The sequence below is a fragment of the Lathamus discolor genome, chromosome 5 (assembly GCF_037157495.1).
Source record: "Lathamus discolor isolate bLatDis1 chromosome 5, bLatDis1.hap1, whole genome shotgun sequence".
Lineage (NCBI taxonomy): Eukaryota > Metazoa > Chordata > Aves > Psittaciformes > Psittacidae > Lathamus > Lathamus discolor.
The window spans coordinates 102,243,667-102,261,819 of record NC_088888.1 but is presented as its reverse complement, the minus strand read 5'-3'; the positions used below and the strand labels follow the sequence as shown (position 1 = coordinate 102,261,819).

The following is an 18,153-nucleotide window of genomic DNA, read 5'->3' as shown; positions in this document are numbered from 1 at the left end:
GAAGAAGAAGAAAGGGTTTTGTTTCTCTTGAATTCATTTCTTCAAGCCACAGCTTATCTTTTTTAGCATTTAACTTCTCTCTTCCAAGCCTTATAAAAATCCACCCAGCCTATAGTGCCTTCTCTTTCTATCTGCTCCCAGTTTAATTGCTTCTTTTTTTATAAGTTACATTTATTAGTTCTTTCTTTTTTCAAAGCTGAACAAATAACTGCTGGTGCTTGACAGGCACAGCAAATTTTTGGGAGGAATTTACTATAGAACTGTCTTCCTCTCGTACAATGAGGGAGCGTGAATATGTGGGTGTGTATTCATCTATCATTGCCTGTTTGCATATGTTGGCCTTCTTTCTGTAGGCCTCAGAATCTGCATGTTGGAGTTGCTATTTTCTGATCATACAGGTGTGTTGTGAAGACAAATTCCTTCACATTATAACCTCTGTGATGTGTGTGGGGGGGAAAATCCCTGCTTAGTGTAGCAATAGGTTCAGGAGCTCTTAAGAATTCATGTTGATTAAAAAGAAATATTAGAGTGCTTGCTCTTCTGCTGGGCAAAACAGATGGGGAGAGCAGAATGTGGCCATGTAATTAAAATCTATCATAATGCATACCCATGAGGTCACCAAGCAACATTAATTATAATATGGCTTGAATTGGGAGTGTCCAAGTGAAAGCTTGGTTTGTGCTGCCCGTGAGAAGGGATGCTTTTGATTCCTGTATCCAAAGCTAATGGTTGTTTTAAAGGACAGTGCTGCTGTATCTCCATTTTCTGACAGTGTGAAGAAGTGGGCTTTGTAAAAAGAAAGTCACAATACTTTAACATGAGATACTATAAAACCAAGAGTGGTCTTCACTAGCATGCAGTGGGTGGCCAACGGGCTTGAGTTAGCTCTGAGATCCCCAACTCGCTGAAATCCTTGCAGTAGATATAAAGCATATCAAGACAAGTTGGAGGTTAGAAATGGGGCATTAGAATGAGCATTAAAGGAAAAGAAGGAATTAAATCCCATTAATACTGAGTGGGATCAAATTCTCTTATGCAAAACTGAGAGTCCCAGCTTGTATCCTGCAGGCATTCTGGTGTGTGTACTTTAATGCATGAGGTTCTTGTGAAGAAGGGTGAAAAGCACATGCATGAGATTTGAGGGATTAGCAGCAAACTTCAGGCTTTCACTTTGAACTTCACCGTGGTTTTGTTAACCTTCTAGCTATATTTGATCGTATCCAACTTATTTGTTCCTGGTGCAAAAACTACTCAACCCATCCCTGTCTCTCTTTAAGTTCTGTGTTGGATGTTAACTGTTACAGGCAAATAGGGTCTTGACCTGGCAAATATGCACATGCTTTGCTATATTTGCATGATTAACTCTTTTGAAGTAGGTTGAGCCTTTGATATTGTGACTTGACAGAACTCCTTGAAGTGCATGCACTCAGGTGGGGGTTTAGGTCCACAGTACTCAACAGAGTTCAGTTAGAGGCATGGAGGGGGAGAAGATTATTACAGGGTCAGGACCTAGAGGAATTACAGACAGCAGAAGAAAAGTATTTGAATATTAATCAATTGGAACTTTGTAGGATTGATAAAATGGGGTTTAGAGCAGCATTTCTTTTTTATCCTGACATTTTGAGCCATAGGATCCATCAATCATTTTTAAAGGGTTGTGAGTAGTAACTAGGAAAAGCAGGATTTAATTTTGTTACATGCTGATATGCCTTTCTCCTGGAAAATTGTTAGAGGACATCAAATGGAAAAGGTCTGAAATTGTCGTGGCAGAGCAGTGCTTCCTGACTGGAAGGGTGTGAGAATGCTCTGTGTGATGCATGGGACTCGACTTGAGAAAATGCATTCTGTGAGACCTGGCCAGTGCTTTGTAATGCCCCTGTGTCGCCTCTGTTGCTGCATCTGGCTCTGGGGTCCCCAGTACAAGAAAGGCATGGCCCTGTTGCAGTGGGTTCAGAGAAGGTCATAAGGACTGGAGCACCTCTTCTGTGAATACAGGCTGAGAAAGCTGGGCTTGATCAGCCTGGAGAAGAGAAGACGTTGGGGAAACCTTATTGTGGCTTTTCGATACATGAAGGGGGCTTATAAGAAAGATGGAGAGTTTTTACCAGCCCAATAGTGACAGGACAAGGGGCAACAGTTTTAAACTGAAAGAGAGTGAATATAGATCAGACATAAGGAAGAAATTTCTTAGGATGAGGGTGATGAGACACTGGCACAGGTTGCCCCAAGAAGCTGTGGCTGCCCCCTGCCTGGCAGTGTTCAAAGCCAGGCTGGATGGGGCTTTGAGCAACCAGGTCTAGTGGAAGGGGGGGTTTGATCTTTAAAGGTCCCTTCCAACCCAAACCAGTGTGTGATTCTAAATGCATCGGTCTGAGGTTGTTGGATTTAACCAGTCTTACTGCTGCATTTCCAGCACCCAAAGCAAGGTAAAGCTGGCAGTAATGTTGAGTGAAGATGTAGAAGCAGATGGTTAACCGTTGGAGAGCCTTCAGCTTGCAGGGGCCAGCATCTGCATTGGTGGGGAGTAATTTAGGCTGAAGGTTTAACACCTTGCCAGTGTAGTAGGTTATCCCAGCAGGGGGCATCCCCACACTGCTGGATATGAGCTTGTATGGTGTGGTGTAGGCGTAGCAGATTAGTATGCTTTGGATACGCTGCTATCATACTTTGTATGCTGTGTCGCGTGTTATGGTTGTTCAAAGCCACACAGATTCACAAAGGCTCAATTAGTAATAGGATGCGAGGGTGTGCATTTATTTTAGCTTCAGTGGTGTAATTAGACATAAATTGGGATTTATGAATAATTTACAGAGTTTGATAGAGGAGGGATGAAAATCAAGTAGGAAGAAATACATTTGTATGTTTCAGTACAGTGTTAGTTTTTGAGTATTTTAAATCTGTTTTGGCATAAGCTTGTTGATTGGCTGCTTTCAGACATTAATGTATTTTTTATTATTGAAATTAATTAGATGTTAAACATTTTTTACAAATCAGACTTGATTTTTTTTTTCTGGGCGGAGGGTTCTTATTCTTGGGGGCAGGGGGGAAGTACCAGTGAATTGCCTATTGCCTTTATATTTGTGCTTACATGGTATTTTGGGAAAGGTGCTGATATCATACCTTGTTCAGAGTGATACTGGGACATAGCAAACTGGAAATTTACAGCAATTCAGAAATTCCAGAATTGCTTTCCTCTCTATTTTGGGGGTATCTGTCAAAGAGAGGATTGTTTTACTTTGGGTGCATCACTTTAGTGCTTGGCTGTTGCATTGCACTATGGCTCCTGCATGCAGAGCACAACGTTGCTCACACCTGTATTACTTTAAGGACACAAGTCCAAAATTCTTGATTTTCACTCTTTTGTCAACTCAGGTTTGGTTTTGTGCTTCAGGTCTTTCTGAAATAGCTGCTTGCCTCTCGTGACTGGGTACTGAACCTGTAGCAAAGATTGTACAGCCGAAATGCAAACAGTTTTCAAATTGGCCAGCTTGGTTGATAATTACTGCACAAGGCAGGAAAGGATGAAAGGTGGTTATTGCTCTTTGTGCCTATGTCTAATTCAGTAAATTGGATGTGTCTATTAATGTCAGGACCCATTCTCTGGCCTGGAGGGCAGCTAGCACAGTCTGGCTGGCTCCGTAATAGGAAACTTTTTTACTGTCAGCAGTAAGCATTGGTACCCAGACTGGCTACTGTGTGGTCTCTGCACCAGGCTAAACTTTGTGTTGAAAAAATATCTATGGGAGTGCCAGTTGCCCAGAGTCACAGCTGTACTGGACATTGTTAGATTCCAGGAGACGCTATAAGGCTCAATAGACATTCTCAGGTTCCAGTGCCTGGGAATATGCCTGATACTGTTTAGTTTGCTAGTATAGGTGTAGTTTATAGATTCTGGGTTAATCTGTAACTTGTTTCCCTTTTCCTTCTGTGCTTTTTGTTGGGTTGCCTTTCTTTTATCACTGTGATGGTGGAAGAACTCTGCCTTCTTACATCCCAACATGTAGTGCTTGAGTCTCTCCATGTTTTATGTAGCAGTATTGATTAGGATTTACTCCATTAGAGTTTACCAACATGTGTTACAGGGGAGGATAAGAAGTGGACCCTAGCAGAGGATCTGTGCCATATGCACTCCACTAGCCCTAGTTTTTTGGATTGTGGATTGAAACTAGATGATCTTTAGGGTCCCTTCCAATCCAAACCATTCTGTGACACTATGATTCTATTAATGTGGTTTTTTAATCTAACTCTGTATTCATGGAAACACGTGCATAGGTTATGGGGCTATGGAGGGCCATGATTATCTATATAGTCTGTATAGTAAAACAGTCACAGAGCATGACAGTAACCCTCCATTTTACCTGTAACATCACTTAGAGATAGTGTTTTGTTTATGTGTGCTTTTTGTATGTTGATTTTTTAAGATACCAAATTAAAAATCTAAATTTACGTAGAAGTCACACCTTTTCTAACCACCATTCCCATCATTATTGCTTTCCTTGTAATATCTTGGGCCTTACTTCTCCTCAGGCTTCCTGTCTTTGTCTACAAAAGGAATGACTCCATTTACTGTTGGCATCCTCTCCCTGCATGAGAACCTGTAGGCCACAGCCAACTTGTTTTTTTTATTTTCTCATAGATAAACTGAATAGTCATGTGCCAGCTGAGGTCTTTGCCGGTCGGTTTCCATATTAGGTGCTCTGCACAGCAGCAAACATGCCAGGTTTTTTAGGCCTTAACAGTCAGAAGGGCACTGAAGCCTACCAAGGATGAGAAATGGGTCTTCTGGCTCAGTGGTCAAAAGGTGCAGGCTGCTTTCTCTGTCACATACCTACCTGTCTGGGCTTCTCTTCCCTCTGTCTCTCAGGGATAGTCATTGTATACCTACTTTTTAATGGACAAGGAGTTTTGCTGTCAGAGAACAGTGGAGCAGTGACCTTCACAGTATTTCATTAGTTGATGAGTAAGACAAATGGACACTGGGTATCTGGCAATGAATTTCAGTTTCATTAGGGAGTGGATTTTAATAGTAGAAGACCAGTAGCAGTGCCTGGGGGTTCACTGTGCAGATAACAGGCTTTTACTAGGCTGTATGTAAAGCTCCTTGGTAATACATGTTTTTCCACTTCAGTTTCTAGAGTGAATGTTTCACAGTGCTTAAACTACTGCTTTGCTGCTTATTTCTTCCCTGTGAAGAAACTTACCCAGGAAGCATGTTTCATTGCAGGTTTCCAAGAAGTACAGTGAGATAGAGGAGTTCTACCAGAGACTGGCAGCACGATACCCACAGGCTTCTCTTCCAGTCTTGCCTAGAAAAGTGCTCTTCGTGGGAGAATCTGACATCTGTGAACGAAGAGCGATGTTCAATGATATAATGAAATTCATCTCAAAAGATGAGGATCTGGCAACCAGTCCTGAATTACTGGAATTTTTAGGTAACTAAAAGATGTGAGTGTCCCCTCTCCCATGAGTGTGCTTGATAAAATCATTAAGTTCTTGATGCAGGTAGTCAAAAAATGGGAGAATGCCAGAATAAACGTTGTCACTGAAAATAACCCTCTTGTGCATCTACAGTGCTGCATAGTCATGCATCTTCCCCTCCTCTCAGTGAACACATGCTTCATTCAGAAGTGCTGATACCACAATAATTGCTTTATAGGTGTCTATCCCACTGTCTCTGATTCCCTTAGGTATATACATAAGCTGTGATTCAGAACACCTAAGTTTAGGAGGCTAAATAACTATGTATTGTCAGTGGAGAGATGGACCCTAAAGGGACAGTGCAGGGTCTCCCTTAGTGATCAGTTATTCCAGCTGTCTTCGTACTGTGGACAGATTGGGTGCAGATCAAAATCAGCCTTAGAATAAAGGCTCACCTTACCAAGTGACATGGAATTCAGTACGTACACTGCAGTCCCTCAAGCTAGTTGTGTACTTTCCTTACAGATGCTATGTAGTCAATATATTCAGGGGTGTTTAGGGAGACTCGACATGATAAAACACAGGTGACTATTTGGGATAGGATAAGCAGCATCCTAACGTTTGCTGCCTACCCCATTCAGCACTCTCTTTCCCATAAGGGGAGCATAAGACCACTTGCTTAGTGTAGATACCCACATTTAGTTGATGAAGTATGTCCTGGGTGATTTGGCAGATGCAGACATGAAAAGCTGGGTAAGATGAGTCTCCCATGCCATGTCACTTTAACAGTCAAAAGGATCAGACTATGAATTTTATCCATCATGGTTTTCACTAGCCTATTTTTAGCTAATCTGATTGTTTTAAATTGCTTTCCTGAGTAGAGACTCCACAGCAAGCACTAGTTCTCTTGTTACATGCAAAGCTCAGGAGAATAAGTATGGTGAGGATAGCTGGTTGAAGCACATGTTTCAGTTTGCTGAATTTGCTCAGGTGGATGGATCTTGCATACAGAAGGGAGTCAGAACTTTAGGCTTTATTTTTGAGTGTCAATTAAAGAGCTGCTGTGGAAACTTTTTTTGTGCTGTCCAATGCTCTAAATTTAGCCTAAATGGATTAAATTAATAACAAAAAGTGGACTTCATCTCAACTAGCTATGTGAAAGTTAGCTACCTACATCAAAACGGAGTATTTGTGGCCTCTGTAGCCAGTGGAGAGGAACAGGCACTTCAGAGGGAAACTCCTTTTCAGACAACTTTATTTGGATGGGATGAATCACCATGTGGAAATTCTATTATTTCTATTGACTACAGAAGGAACATAAATAAGCAGATTAGCCATGTACTGCTATGTCTCAGATAAAGTTCATTTCCTCTGTCTTTCTCTACTTAACCACTTTAAATCAGTAAACAGATCAGACACATAACAACACATAGTTAGATAGAAAGGACAGTCAGGAATGGTGAAAGGATGCCACAGAAGCTGACTGTGTCCTCCACTTCCCCCCAAAAAACCGTCAGGAGCAGGTGCAAGGTATTAAATAAAATATAATTGTCATCCTGTGTACTCAGTTTTGCATTCCTTATCGTATTTTGCAGGAACAAAATCTAGTAATGCCGTTGATTTCAAGGGTAAAAACATTCCTGATGACAAGGAGAAAGAAGATGAAGAAAATGAGGCATGGGATTTTTTCAAAGAGGAGAAGACACCTGACTTAATCTCACAGCTTTCGTCAGTGGAAAATGCCAAAAAAGGGGAGAAAAAAGAAGAGGAAGAGGAGGAAGAAGAGGAAGATTTAGACCCTCTTGGTATTATCAGGTATGGCTGGTAGTGCCTTTGTTACTTAGTTTTTAGCCTAGTTTTCTAAACAAATAAGGCCGTTCTATGTCACTGTCCCCTTATCCCAGCATTTTATGACGTCAACCACTTTCAGCTGAATTTCACAGAGGAGAGGCCTCTGCACTTCAAGAAGGAGGTGCCTTGATAGAGGGAAGAGACTTTGTATGTCTCTTAGTGCATTCCTCAGGAAATCTGAGGGACATTGTGAATACCTTGATAACGGTCTCATCTATAGTAGGTACTTTACTGGACACTGCAGGGTTCCAACGTAAAACATAAAGCCACCACGGTCCATTGGATGTGCTGATCTGGAGTACACTGGTGTTTACAATGTCTGGAACTACTTTTGAGCTTCCTTGTGTCTACAAGGAGGTAAAGGTACAGCAGCATAAAGACCAAAAGAGCCAACATTTCAGTTGTGCTGTTCACAAATAGGATTTTCATTCTTTCTTCCCTTACGTGAAGGTGTCACATGCTAAATGCTGCTAAGGCATAAGCAATAAAGCTTGAGAAACAATAATTGAATCAAGGCTTGCTGATGTTAGTATCTGGGTTTGCTTACCTATGCAATAATTATCAGACAGTTATTTTCTTCTCTTCAAGATGGAATTTCTCACTTAATTCCCAAAACCATTTCTAACTGCTGAAGCCTGGAAGAAAATTTAGCTCCTCAGTGCCTGGTATTGTGAGTAGTGACGACTCTTTTTAGGGTGTCTCAGGCTTTAGATGTCCAAGTAGAAAAGGCTTAACTGTTCTTGATCTTCAGTAAGCGCTGACTGACTCAACTGAATTGTTTCAGCCGCCCACAGTCACCAGCCACTTTGAATTTCTTTCTCTTTGACTCAGTGCTTTCAAAATGCTTCTTCATCACAATAGGGAGTAACTGAGAAGTAACAAGCTAGAGCTGTCTCTTGGTGTTTCCTAATTTCCTTGAGTCGTTTCCAAAAGGATCATTCACTCCAGCCTCTAAGCTGGAGTCTCCCACACTAGGTCGGGTCAACTACAATGATTAATACTCGAAGCATCATTTGGACTTTGCTTCTGCTATTAAAATCATGTGATTGTTGATGTCAAGATATCATCCTTTTTATTTGAAGTATTTAATTCTTTACGTATCACCAGAAAACTTTAAATGTTATTCTTTTGACAAAACACATGGTAAATTACTCAGCATCAAATTTATTCTTTTGTTGAAGAGTTTAAAAAAGTTAAATAACTATTTATAGTGAGAAGTTAGATAAAGCAGTACTTCCCACAAAATGGTCTTTAGCTGGTAAGTTTACAAAAGAAACTGTCCTTTTTTGGATAAGAAAATGATCTCTTGGGTTAGCAAATGCAATGTTGTATTTTCCGACTTACAAGTAGAAGCTGTAAAGAATTTGTCATTCCAAAACAAGCAAAAAGTTTGCTTTTCTGCTCTGCACAGTTTGACAGAGCATTTGAAAGTCTTGATTATTTTGGTTTTTTGATGCATTGAAGGATGGCAAGATCTGAATTTAATCCTCATTTAATTTATTGTTTCCATTCCTTTAAAGAACAAAATTCTTACGGAATCAGAATAACTTCATTTATATAAAAAGTATGGTCTTTACTGGGACCAAGCTACAGCATGACATGTTATGCAGTCAGATGTTTTTCACTCTAAATCAGTGGCTGGCTATCCATAAAAAATAATAAATCTCCATGTGTGTTTAGCATTATTTTTGTAAGTCTCACATAGTGTTGAGGCAGGAACATGAAAGCAAAAACAAGAATCCTGAATCTGATTTTATGTTTTCTCTATACTCCTATAACTCACCCTGCCTGCATGGAAAGTATTTTCACTTCACATCAGTGGAAATCAGATTGGACGTAAACACCACATCCCAGCTTTATGCCATCTAGTAATAGGTGTCTAGGTAAGAGGTCAAAGGCAGGAGCTTAGCTGTCAGCAGATGGGCATTTCTTAGGTGCCTGTTTCAGGGTGTTTTCTGTGCCCATTGAAATGATTGGTGCTTACATGCTGTAAAGAGAGCTTGCAGGCCTCATAACTTTAGGTCTTCCAATGTACTTGAAGTTACTTTTGGATAGGAATGAATAAAAAAGGAGGTGATGCAGACTATATAAATACATTTAGTAAACTGCTCCCTTATGCCCAGTAAATTCAGGTTAAAAAAAAATAAAAATCCACTATTCTTTGCTCTGTGAAAACCTTTGAAAAGAGTAAAACCAGCCCTGAAACAAGCCAATTGATTCCAAACAGTATCAGTGACCAGGGTGCTTTGAGCAGCAGAGTTGTGACCTGAGCTGAATCATGTGTTTGGCATAATCCTACAGGGTTTTTTTCTTTCTGGATGAGGGTGAAACTGCTCCAGTAGCACAGGCCTCCATATGTTGTCAGCACACTTCATTTGGTAATGACTTTTCCTTCTGGGCCAGAAAGCTGTGACTTGGGCTTGGCGCAGCACTGCTGTTGTGCTGCTGAAGCACCAGATATCCAGTTAAATATACTGGCCTTAGGGGTAAGGGATAAACTAGGGCCTTTTTTTCTGTTTTTTATTGCTGGTGATCATCCAGTGGAAGCTCTTAATGGTCTGGTTCCTTTTGACTGGAGGAGATGTCCCAGTTGCACTGATTCTCCCATTCAAGGTTGTGTCTGAGTTGCTGTTTCATGTCTGGTGGGCAACTCACTTGCCAATTCTGCTCTTCATCTTTTGTGGGTATAAATGATGGTCTAGGAACTTTGTATTTTTCTGCTGTATGATTCTCATTCCCCAAAACTTTCTTTATGTATTAGCAGGGCCATAACTGGGATTCTTAACAGCAGTAAGACTGCGTTTTCCCTTGTCCAAATCCGGGACATCTCAAAAGCCATAATTCATATTTCTGATTTGAACTGTGAGCTTTTTAAAACCCCTTCTCCTTTATTTCCTCCTCCCTCTCCACCCCCACACCCCCACCCCCACACCCCCATCTTTTAACACTGATACCTTTTAGAGAATTTTACTTCTAAACTGCAAAACAGTACTGTGTGGCTAGTCACAGCTGCAGGGGTTTCCCCAACTGCATCTGGAATATTGCGTCCAGTTCTGGGCCCCTCTGTTCAAGAAGGACAGGGAATTGCTTGAAGGAGTCCAGCGCAGAGCCACAAAGATGATTAAGGGAGTGGAACATCTCCCTTATGAGGAGAGGCTGAGGGAGCTGGGTCTCTTTAGCTTGCAAAAGAGGAGACTGAGGGGTGACCTCATCAATGTTTACAAATATGTGAAGGGTAGGTGTCAGGATGATGGAGCTAGGCTTTTTTCAGTGATATCCAGTGATAGGACAAGGGGCAATGGGTGTAAACTGGAGCATAGGAAGTTCCACGTTAACATCAGGAAGAACTTCTTTACTGTAAGAGTGACAGAGCACTGGAACAGGCTGCCCAGGGGGGTTGTGGAGTCTCCTACACTGGAGATATTCAAGGCCCGCCTGGACAAGTTCCTGTGTGATGTACTGTAGGTTACCCTGCTCTTGCAGGGGGGTTGGACTAGATGATCTTTTTAGGTCCCTTCCAACCCTTGGGATTCTGTGATTCTGTGTGATTCTGTGAATGCCCTCAGGAATGAAAGAAGCAAGAATACTAGATCCAAAAGAGGCTAATCCTATGAGGGGAAAGGCATAGAAGACAGCAACAAGATGGAGGAGCTATTCACCCTCAGGTGTGCTGGGCCACACTGTCTGAGGTTGACTGAGCAGTATCTGGCTATGGCTATATCGCTGTATTCTCCAAATTAAGTTTGCTGCATACAGAATGCCCACTGGAAATAGCTTCCGACCTGTGTTACCTCCTGGGCCATGGTTTGGATAGTTCAGGAGAAGCCAGGTTGTCCCATGCCAGAGGAGTACCAGGAGCTGCCTTAAGAGCTGAATTGTCGAACTTAGCTCCTGTGCTCAGGCCCAGGGTGTGAAGGAATTACTAAACAAAGTATTATGGGCTTGAGCTGCTCTGCCCATGGGGGTTAGCTTTCTGCTTGCTGCTGTGTTTGCTCCCAGTCTGCCTTGAGAGTTCCCTACAGTTTTGCTTTCTGTAAAGAATCCAGGCAACTATTTGTGGCTATTTTACTTGATTTAAGCAGAATCGAATTAGGCATTGCTAGCGCTGAATCTTAAAACAACTAAAAAATACACCATAGTAACTGAACTGGATTTTGTTGTCCTCCCTCTGTGGATGAACTCTGCAGTTTTATTGTTTGTAAGTTAAAGCCAACAGTTTTAGCATCTCTATCCTCTCACTTTGCAGTTAAAACAACTGAATTTAGTACTTGTATTCAGTTTACTCCAATGAAGCTGAGACAGCAGCTGATTAAAATGACTCAGAACCATCTCCTCTGAACAAAGCAGCACCAATTTTGCACAAAGAGCATGGTTGCTTTAGGGGTTAAAGCATGCAGCAGCCCTTTCAGTGTTTTGATTTCAGCTGCAGATAATTTCTGAGGTAACATTTGTTTGCCAGCTGGGGAGGTTTCACCTTATTCTGTGCTTTCCTTTCCTGTCTTCATCAGCTCTTCACAGCCCTTGCAGGAGCCTCTTCTCCACACACAGTTCCCTCCCTTCCGGCCTTTTTCCTTGGCCTCCCTGAGTCTTTTAGTGACAGCATATCTGCCCTCAGCCCTAGGTTTTTCCTGTCGAACAGTGCGGAGCCAAGAGGTGGGTATTCCCCAGGCAAGAGCTTTTCTGTCTTCTGATGGGTCCTGGAGAGTTTCTGTCTCCATGCACTACCTTTCCTATTGTTTCACCGGATTTCCCCTCGTGACTTCTCCTCATGCAAATCTGTGCCTTTCCAGAGGAATAATGACATGTGGGTAGGTGGAACCTTTGTATCCGTTGTGTTTAAACATAGATACAGCTAAGTCCTGACAATAGTTAGGAAGGGATGGGGCTGGTGAGGGCTGACCTTTAGGGGGCCTGCTGCCAGAAGTCTTTAAAAGCCTTGTAGCTAGTTGTTGCTGGGGTCAAGCTCAACCATGCCTGGTGCCAGAGGTTTGCCATGGCTGGGTTTACTGGTAAGGAGATTATTAAAGGACTAGGGGCCTTTTCTGGCTGCATATGAAATGGGCCATGGCTTTGAGCAACACATTGGCAGGACTAGTTAGGCCTGGCCTTGCCAGAGCCCCACAGATTCAGCCTGGCTGCAGGAGGAGGAGGTAGGTTGGCACACAAGCCAGCCGTTGTTCCTGGGTTGTGTCCTACACCTTTGTGTCTCCCGGCCCCCTAATGGAAGCCAGGGTAGAGTCTGACTACTGGGCTCTTCACCCCAGTGCTTCCTTCCTTTCCCTAAGAGCCTGAAATGGACTCAAGAGTCTTTTGTCTTTGGGGGAGAAATGAGTGGCAGCTTTTGATCTTGCTTACTCTGCCAGAAACCTTGGGATGCTGAGAATGGCTGATAAAGAGGCAGGAATTGGTTTAAGGGAAGTCCTGCATATAGCGTCTTTCTGAGTGGTTTTATTGATGGAGTGCCCAGAGCTGTAATAGGTGAGGGCAATGTGCTTGTCAGCTCAAGTGGTGCCGTGGCACAGCTCCTTGTCTACTGGACAGATGGTCTGGAGCAAACTTGTCAAAATGTGTGTTCGGCTGCTGTGCCTTCTGTGCTTGGTTGGCAGGTTTGTACTGCTACTCCTCAGGACGCCGCTCCTCAGGCATCCTACTCCTCAGCCACTCATAAATTCACAATTGCCTTTTGGTCTAGCCAGGTATGTGCATAACTTCCCCTCTGAATCCAGCAGGATTCATACACAGCAGTAGAGATCAGCTTGAGACAGAGTGAAGACATCAAAACATCAAAGAGGAGAGAAGAGATGGGTTATTTTTTCTTTAGTGAAATTCAGATAGTTAGAACAATGAACAAGAAAAGAGCAAGCTTTGTTTTCCTAGCAGTGTGTGTATCTGTGCTCACAGCTGTGAAGCCATCAGAGATTTAAACAGGCAGAGCTTTATTTTCTGCCAGTTGTTGAGTCACAAGCTTAGGTAGCAAGACACGCTTGACCATGCACTCTGCCAAGTGGCGCAAGTTCTTGTCACCATTCCAATCCAGCTGCTGTCAGATTGGCAACTTGTAGAATCCCAATAAACAACCCCACTGGTCTTCTACTGAAACATTTCTGACAGCTCAAATTTTTCTGAAAACCAAGGACGTAGTGTGGTGGAATGTTCTTCCCCACCAAAGAGAGGCAAGGGAAGAAAGGGCAGCAAAAAGTTTGTATTACCCATCTAGTCAGAGGATAAGCCTCACTTAATTTTGATAAATTGTCTGACCTCAGCTTTTTTTAGAGGCAACGTTAACACCTTGGAGGTATTTTAGGGGGCCCAGCAGGATGTCAGGGATGCTCACCTTGCAGGAATTCAGTTCCTCCAGTTTGTCTGTCCTGAACATTTTTTGTTCATAGGTGCTTTGTGGATGTTGTTTTCCTATGCAATGGGCTTTCCTTTCTCTTCCTCTTTCCTTTCTCAATCACCATACTGGAGCTGAGCTTCACACAGGTTTCTTTACTGAAAATCTTTCTGTTTCCTCACAGACGGAAGGTTGAGGGTGATTGCAAGAAAACACTGAAAAATGAAACCATGTTTAGCTATTGAATCTCACAGAATCATCCATATATTGTGTCTTATGAGTGGAAAAAACCGTATTATCTTAGAGTATGTTTTCCATGGGAGAACTTGACCAAGGCCTGTGTGGTTCCAGGTGGTAGAACTGAGAACCTTTTTTTCGAGCTGTACTTTCCAACCAGGAGAATCGAGTTGGATGTGCAAAAGACTCAGCCCTCTTTTTTTGTTGCTGAGCTAGTGATAATTGAATGTGAACGAGCTCAGGAAAACTGAGATTTGCTGGTACCCTTGGGCTTGCAGCTGGCATTTGTTACATCCATCATCTTTGGAAGACCGTATTTGACAGGTGATTGCAAAAGCCCTGCTGCTATGTCCACTTCTGGCAATCAGGACAAACTGTACCTTGGGAGCAGAGCTAGGGCACTCAGACTGTGGAGAAATCTGGAAGAGAGTGGGTGCATAACTTACAGATTCAAAGTTGGTTGCTCTGTGTTTTCTTTTATTCTAGAAATAGTCACTTCCCTGACCTAAGGAAAACTTGTGAGAGTTCTTCCCTGTGCCAGCATTGTCCTTATCTTCATTCGTGTTTCCTGGTCTAGTGCTGTATGTTTGGTCCTATAAGATTATGCAGTCATTATTTTCCCAGGTTTTATGTTGCATGTTGAAGCAATTGCCTTAGTTAAACTTCAGTGTTGAGTTTTTGTCATAGCTGTCATGAGTGATTCCAGTACATGCACAGCTGGAACATGAGGATCCTTTGGGAAGGAGTTTAAGTAATTATTTTAATGTGCTTAATTTTCTTTATAATTAGAACACTGAATATACTTTTATGGATTTTATAAATAGTAAATTTGTGTTTATACCATCATCCTGAACCCAAAGGACTGCAAATAACTCTGTAGTCTCTGTAGTATTACAGCTGTGTATGCCATCCGGCACTGTTTTCAAGCAGACCACAAACGCAACTACACCTGGGCTAAAATGCAGCAGGGGCTTATTAGCTTAGTGCAACACTTCATTGCAGCATAGACGTTAAGTGAAGAACACGTAATTCAACTGGAAACACAGGGGGAATTGCAGTGATGTAAATACCCAGTTAGAAGTTGACCAGCTTGCTGAAGTAGAAGTAGGTATGTGTGCTTTTAAGAAAGATGTCACAGGATTTTAATGGACCTGGTTCATTGTTTACAATGTATTAAAGCAATAAAACCACAGTTTTCTGTATATAGAAAACTTGTAGAGCCAAGTAATGTCAGAGAACTGGCATGAGATAACATTGCCACTAGCTGGCACCAGCTTTCAAATAATTCCCATAGTCCTCTAAGTGAACTCTCAGCTTTTGATTTTCCCATCCTGCTTAACAGTGACGTGCAGTCATTAGTAGCAGTGCAGAACTAAACAGCAATGAAGGCGTGCAGAAGCTGCCATGAGCCATTCTGCAGGCGTACCATGCAAGTCTTAACTGAGACAGGTTCGTAGGAGGAAGGGGATCCTTTAGAAAGGGTATAGGATAAATTCACAACTACACAGAATCAAAATTGTCTTATTCTTTTTTTTACTTCTGCTTTGGAAGAGGATTGAGCATGATGTAATTGGGCAGATTTAAACATGTTTTGTCTCATGGACTTTACAATAATAGGGTGACTCAAGTTCTTAATTAGAATAAAAAAGCATTACCTCATCGATTAGCCTGCTCCTTTCACTGAGGCACGGGAAATCTTTAATTGACAGATGCAGGGAACTGCCTGTGGATGAGACAGACTGCTAATGAGGGATGAATTCAGAAGTGCCTTGCTGCTTTTCTGTTTACCAAGTATAACAGAATTGTTTGCCACAGAGGAAGCTGTCTATGGGGTGAATGTGTGCTCAGTTTAAATTGAAATAGGAGACTTGCTTTTACTTTTACCTAATGCTGTCAAATTCCTAATTCAGCAGGCTTAATAAAACCATTGTTCCCTTTTCCCTATGGATCTGCTGCAGAAGTTTCTGTCTTCATTTCAAAGGATCGAAGAACTGGCTTTTGGAAAGCCATTTTTGGAAGCAATCTGTAAAACTTTGCCAGAAATGCATGAATTAGCCATTGTAACTGTGGGCTGGTACTAATTCACACATGTGGGCATCACATCACTTGGAACTGCCCCTTGCAACATTTGGCAAGATCCAAAATCATCTGAAGTGCCAGGGAAAGAAGGAATGTCCTTAAGCACATATACGTATGGGATTCAGCAGCTCTTCATTTCGCACTTGAATTTCTCAGGTCCTATTGCAGTACTTAAGAGTTAGATTTCTCCATTATCATTTTGGTAAAAAGAATAAAACTGATGTTATGGGTCAATCTGAGGAAGTTTCCCCTTGCACGCAAATTCAGATTGTTGTTAATGACAGTTGTCACTGAAGTGAAAAATGCTTTTTAGTGATTTCCACAAATTTTTGTATAGAGTCTAAACCTTTCTTTCCATATTGCCTGAAATGTCCAGTCATGTCCAGATCATAAGGGAGGGTAAGATACATTATCACAGTAAAGTATGCAGCTGTGGTAAGTGATTTGACTGTGGCTAAACTAGTAAATAAAAGCAGACGGGGATTGTAGCCTTGCTCTGTGCCAACTAGGATGAAGTAGCTTCCGTCCAACAGCTAAATCCTTCCGCTCCCCTAAGCCGGTTGGCCACATCCAAAACAGGAAGGGCCCTGAGCTTATAGTGATCCCAAAACTCTGTCCAAGCATCATTTGGGAAAGCAGTAATTAGCTTGGGCCAAATTCATGGCAGGAAGCATGCTAAAAACTCACAGCAGAGATACTGTGTACCGTTATCTCAGCCCGAGCCCTGACCACATTTTATTTGCTGGCATAAATGTTGGCTTTTTGTCATCAACAGGGCAGCCTGAAGAAGGTGCATATTTAGGAGTCAGGATTAGAGTTGCTGGGGCCCCATAATGAGGCTTTTCGTGGTGCAGGCAATGCTGAGTCTATGTCTGGCTCTGTGATCATAAAACACGAGGGGCATTTTGCAGAGTATGTAGTTGGCTGCAGTGGTTCCTATCAGCTAGCACTCTTTTGGGTGATGGTGGGCACAGCTCAGGAGCAAGCCCAGGAGTTGATGGGTGCAGCCAGCCTGTTTTGGAGCGTAACACAGTTCAGCTGTGTGGTGTGAGCCATGGTGCATCAGTTGACTAAGAAAGGTCCTGACTTGGGTTTTTGCTAGTATGGGCTATTTTCTGAGATCTGCTCTCTGAACCATGATTTTCTGTAATAACTGCTACTTATTTGGCATGATACACAAACTGGTCAAAGTGGCTTGGATGGAAGATTTCCAAGCTTCTCACTTTCTTGCTTTATTGCCTTTTGTCTGTAACAGCATCTGATGCGTTCTTGAAGGCATCATTAAACATAAAACACAGTGTCATGCCCTCAAAACCACCTTACAACATTATCTAGACCCATTTGCTAAAGACATCTCATTTTTCATCTGTATGATGGGTTATCTGCCAGCATAGGCTGTTGCTGTGTTTAACAGTCTTGTCCTGGAAAGTTGTTCCCAAGTCATCCATCTTTCTCATCTTGGCTGTGAATGACAGAGCCATGGCCCCAACTGTTCTGTGATATGAAAAAAGAAAATGCATTCTTAAGAGGCTCCTGAGGTCTAACCCCAACTTCCTCCCCCAGGGGCTGTTACAGCAACCCCTGACCTCGCTGGATTTGATTTTATTTGTTCAGTAGTTCTGCCAAGAGACAATGGCTGTGCCACACAATGCAGGATGCTCAAGTGGGAAGGAGAAGCATGTGGTCCAGAGCTTCTGGCCAAGGCCTGAGGCAAATTAGTTATGATTCTTAGTTTCAAAGATATCCTGCTTAGGCTACAGATAGTTCACTTCTGGTTTTCAGGACTGTGTTTCATTCCTGATCTGTAAAAGAAGAGTGCTGGCATGACCTGCCACATAGAGGTGCAGAGAAAGTGAATTCTGAAAGTGATGAGGTGTTTGGAGGCCATCCAAACATTTGGGTAACTCTCAAACCCTTCTTACATATGTTATCCCAGAGGTTCTACCACCTTTGCTGATGGGCTCCGCCTTGGCCAGCAGTGGGTCTGTTTTGGAGCTGGCAGCATTGGCTCTATCAGACATAGGGGAAGCTTGTAGAAGCTTCTCACAGAAGGCACTTCTGCAGCTGCCCCTGATACCTAAACCTTGCCACACAAACCCAATACAGCAGGCACCAGTGTCCTCCTGTGGGGGTGCAAAGGAAGATGAACATAGACAAGAGCAAGGCCAAAAGCTGCAGATAAGAGCTGGGTGGGCAGCACAGAGGGGCTCGGTAAGGGGGACAAAGCAGCCCCA

The 18,153-nt window shown here is 42.5% G+C and overlaps 1 protein-coding gene across 2 annotated transcripts in view; it reads left to right on the top strand.

Moving 5' to 3' along the window:
- HS1BP3 (HCLS1 binding protein 3) overlaps positions 1 to 18,153 on the top strand; it is a 51,660-nt gene that overhangs the window by 10,766 nt on the left and 22,741 nt on the right. For both annotated transcript variants that reach the window (XM_065681712.1, XM_065681713.1), the window contains exons 3-4: positions 5,225 to 5,432; positions 7,014 to 7,233. In XM_065681712.1, the coding sequence (XP_065537784.1) occupies positions 5,225 to 5,432; positions 7,014 to 7,233 (428 nt within the window). The remainder of the gene's footprint in view (positions 1 to 5,224; positions 5,433 to 7,013; positions 7,234 to 18,153) is intronic.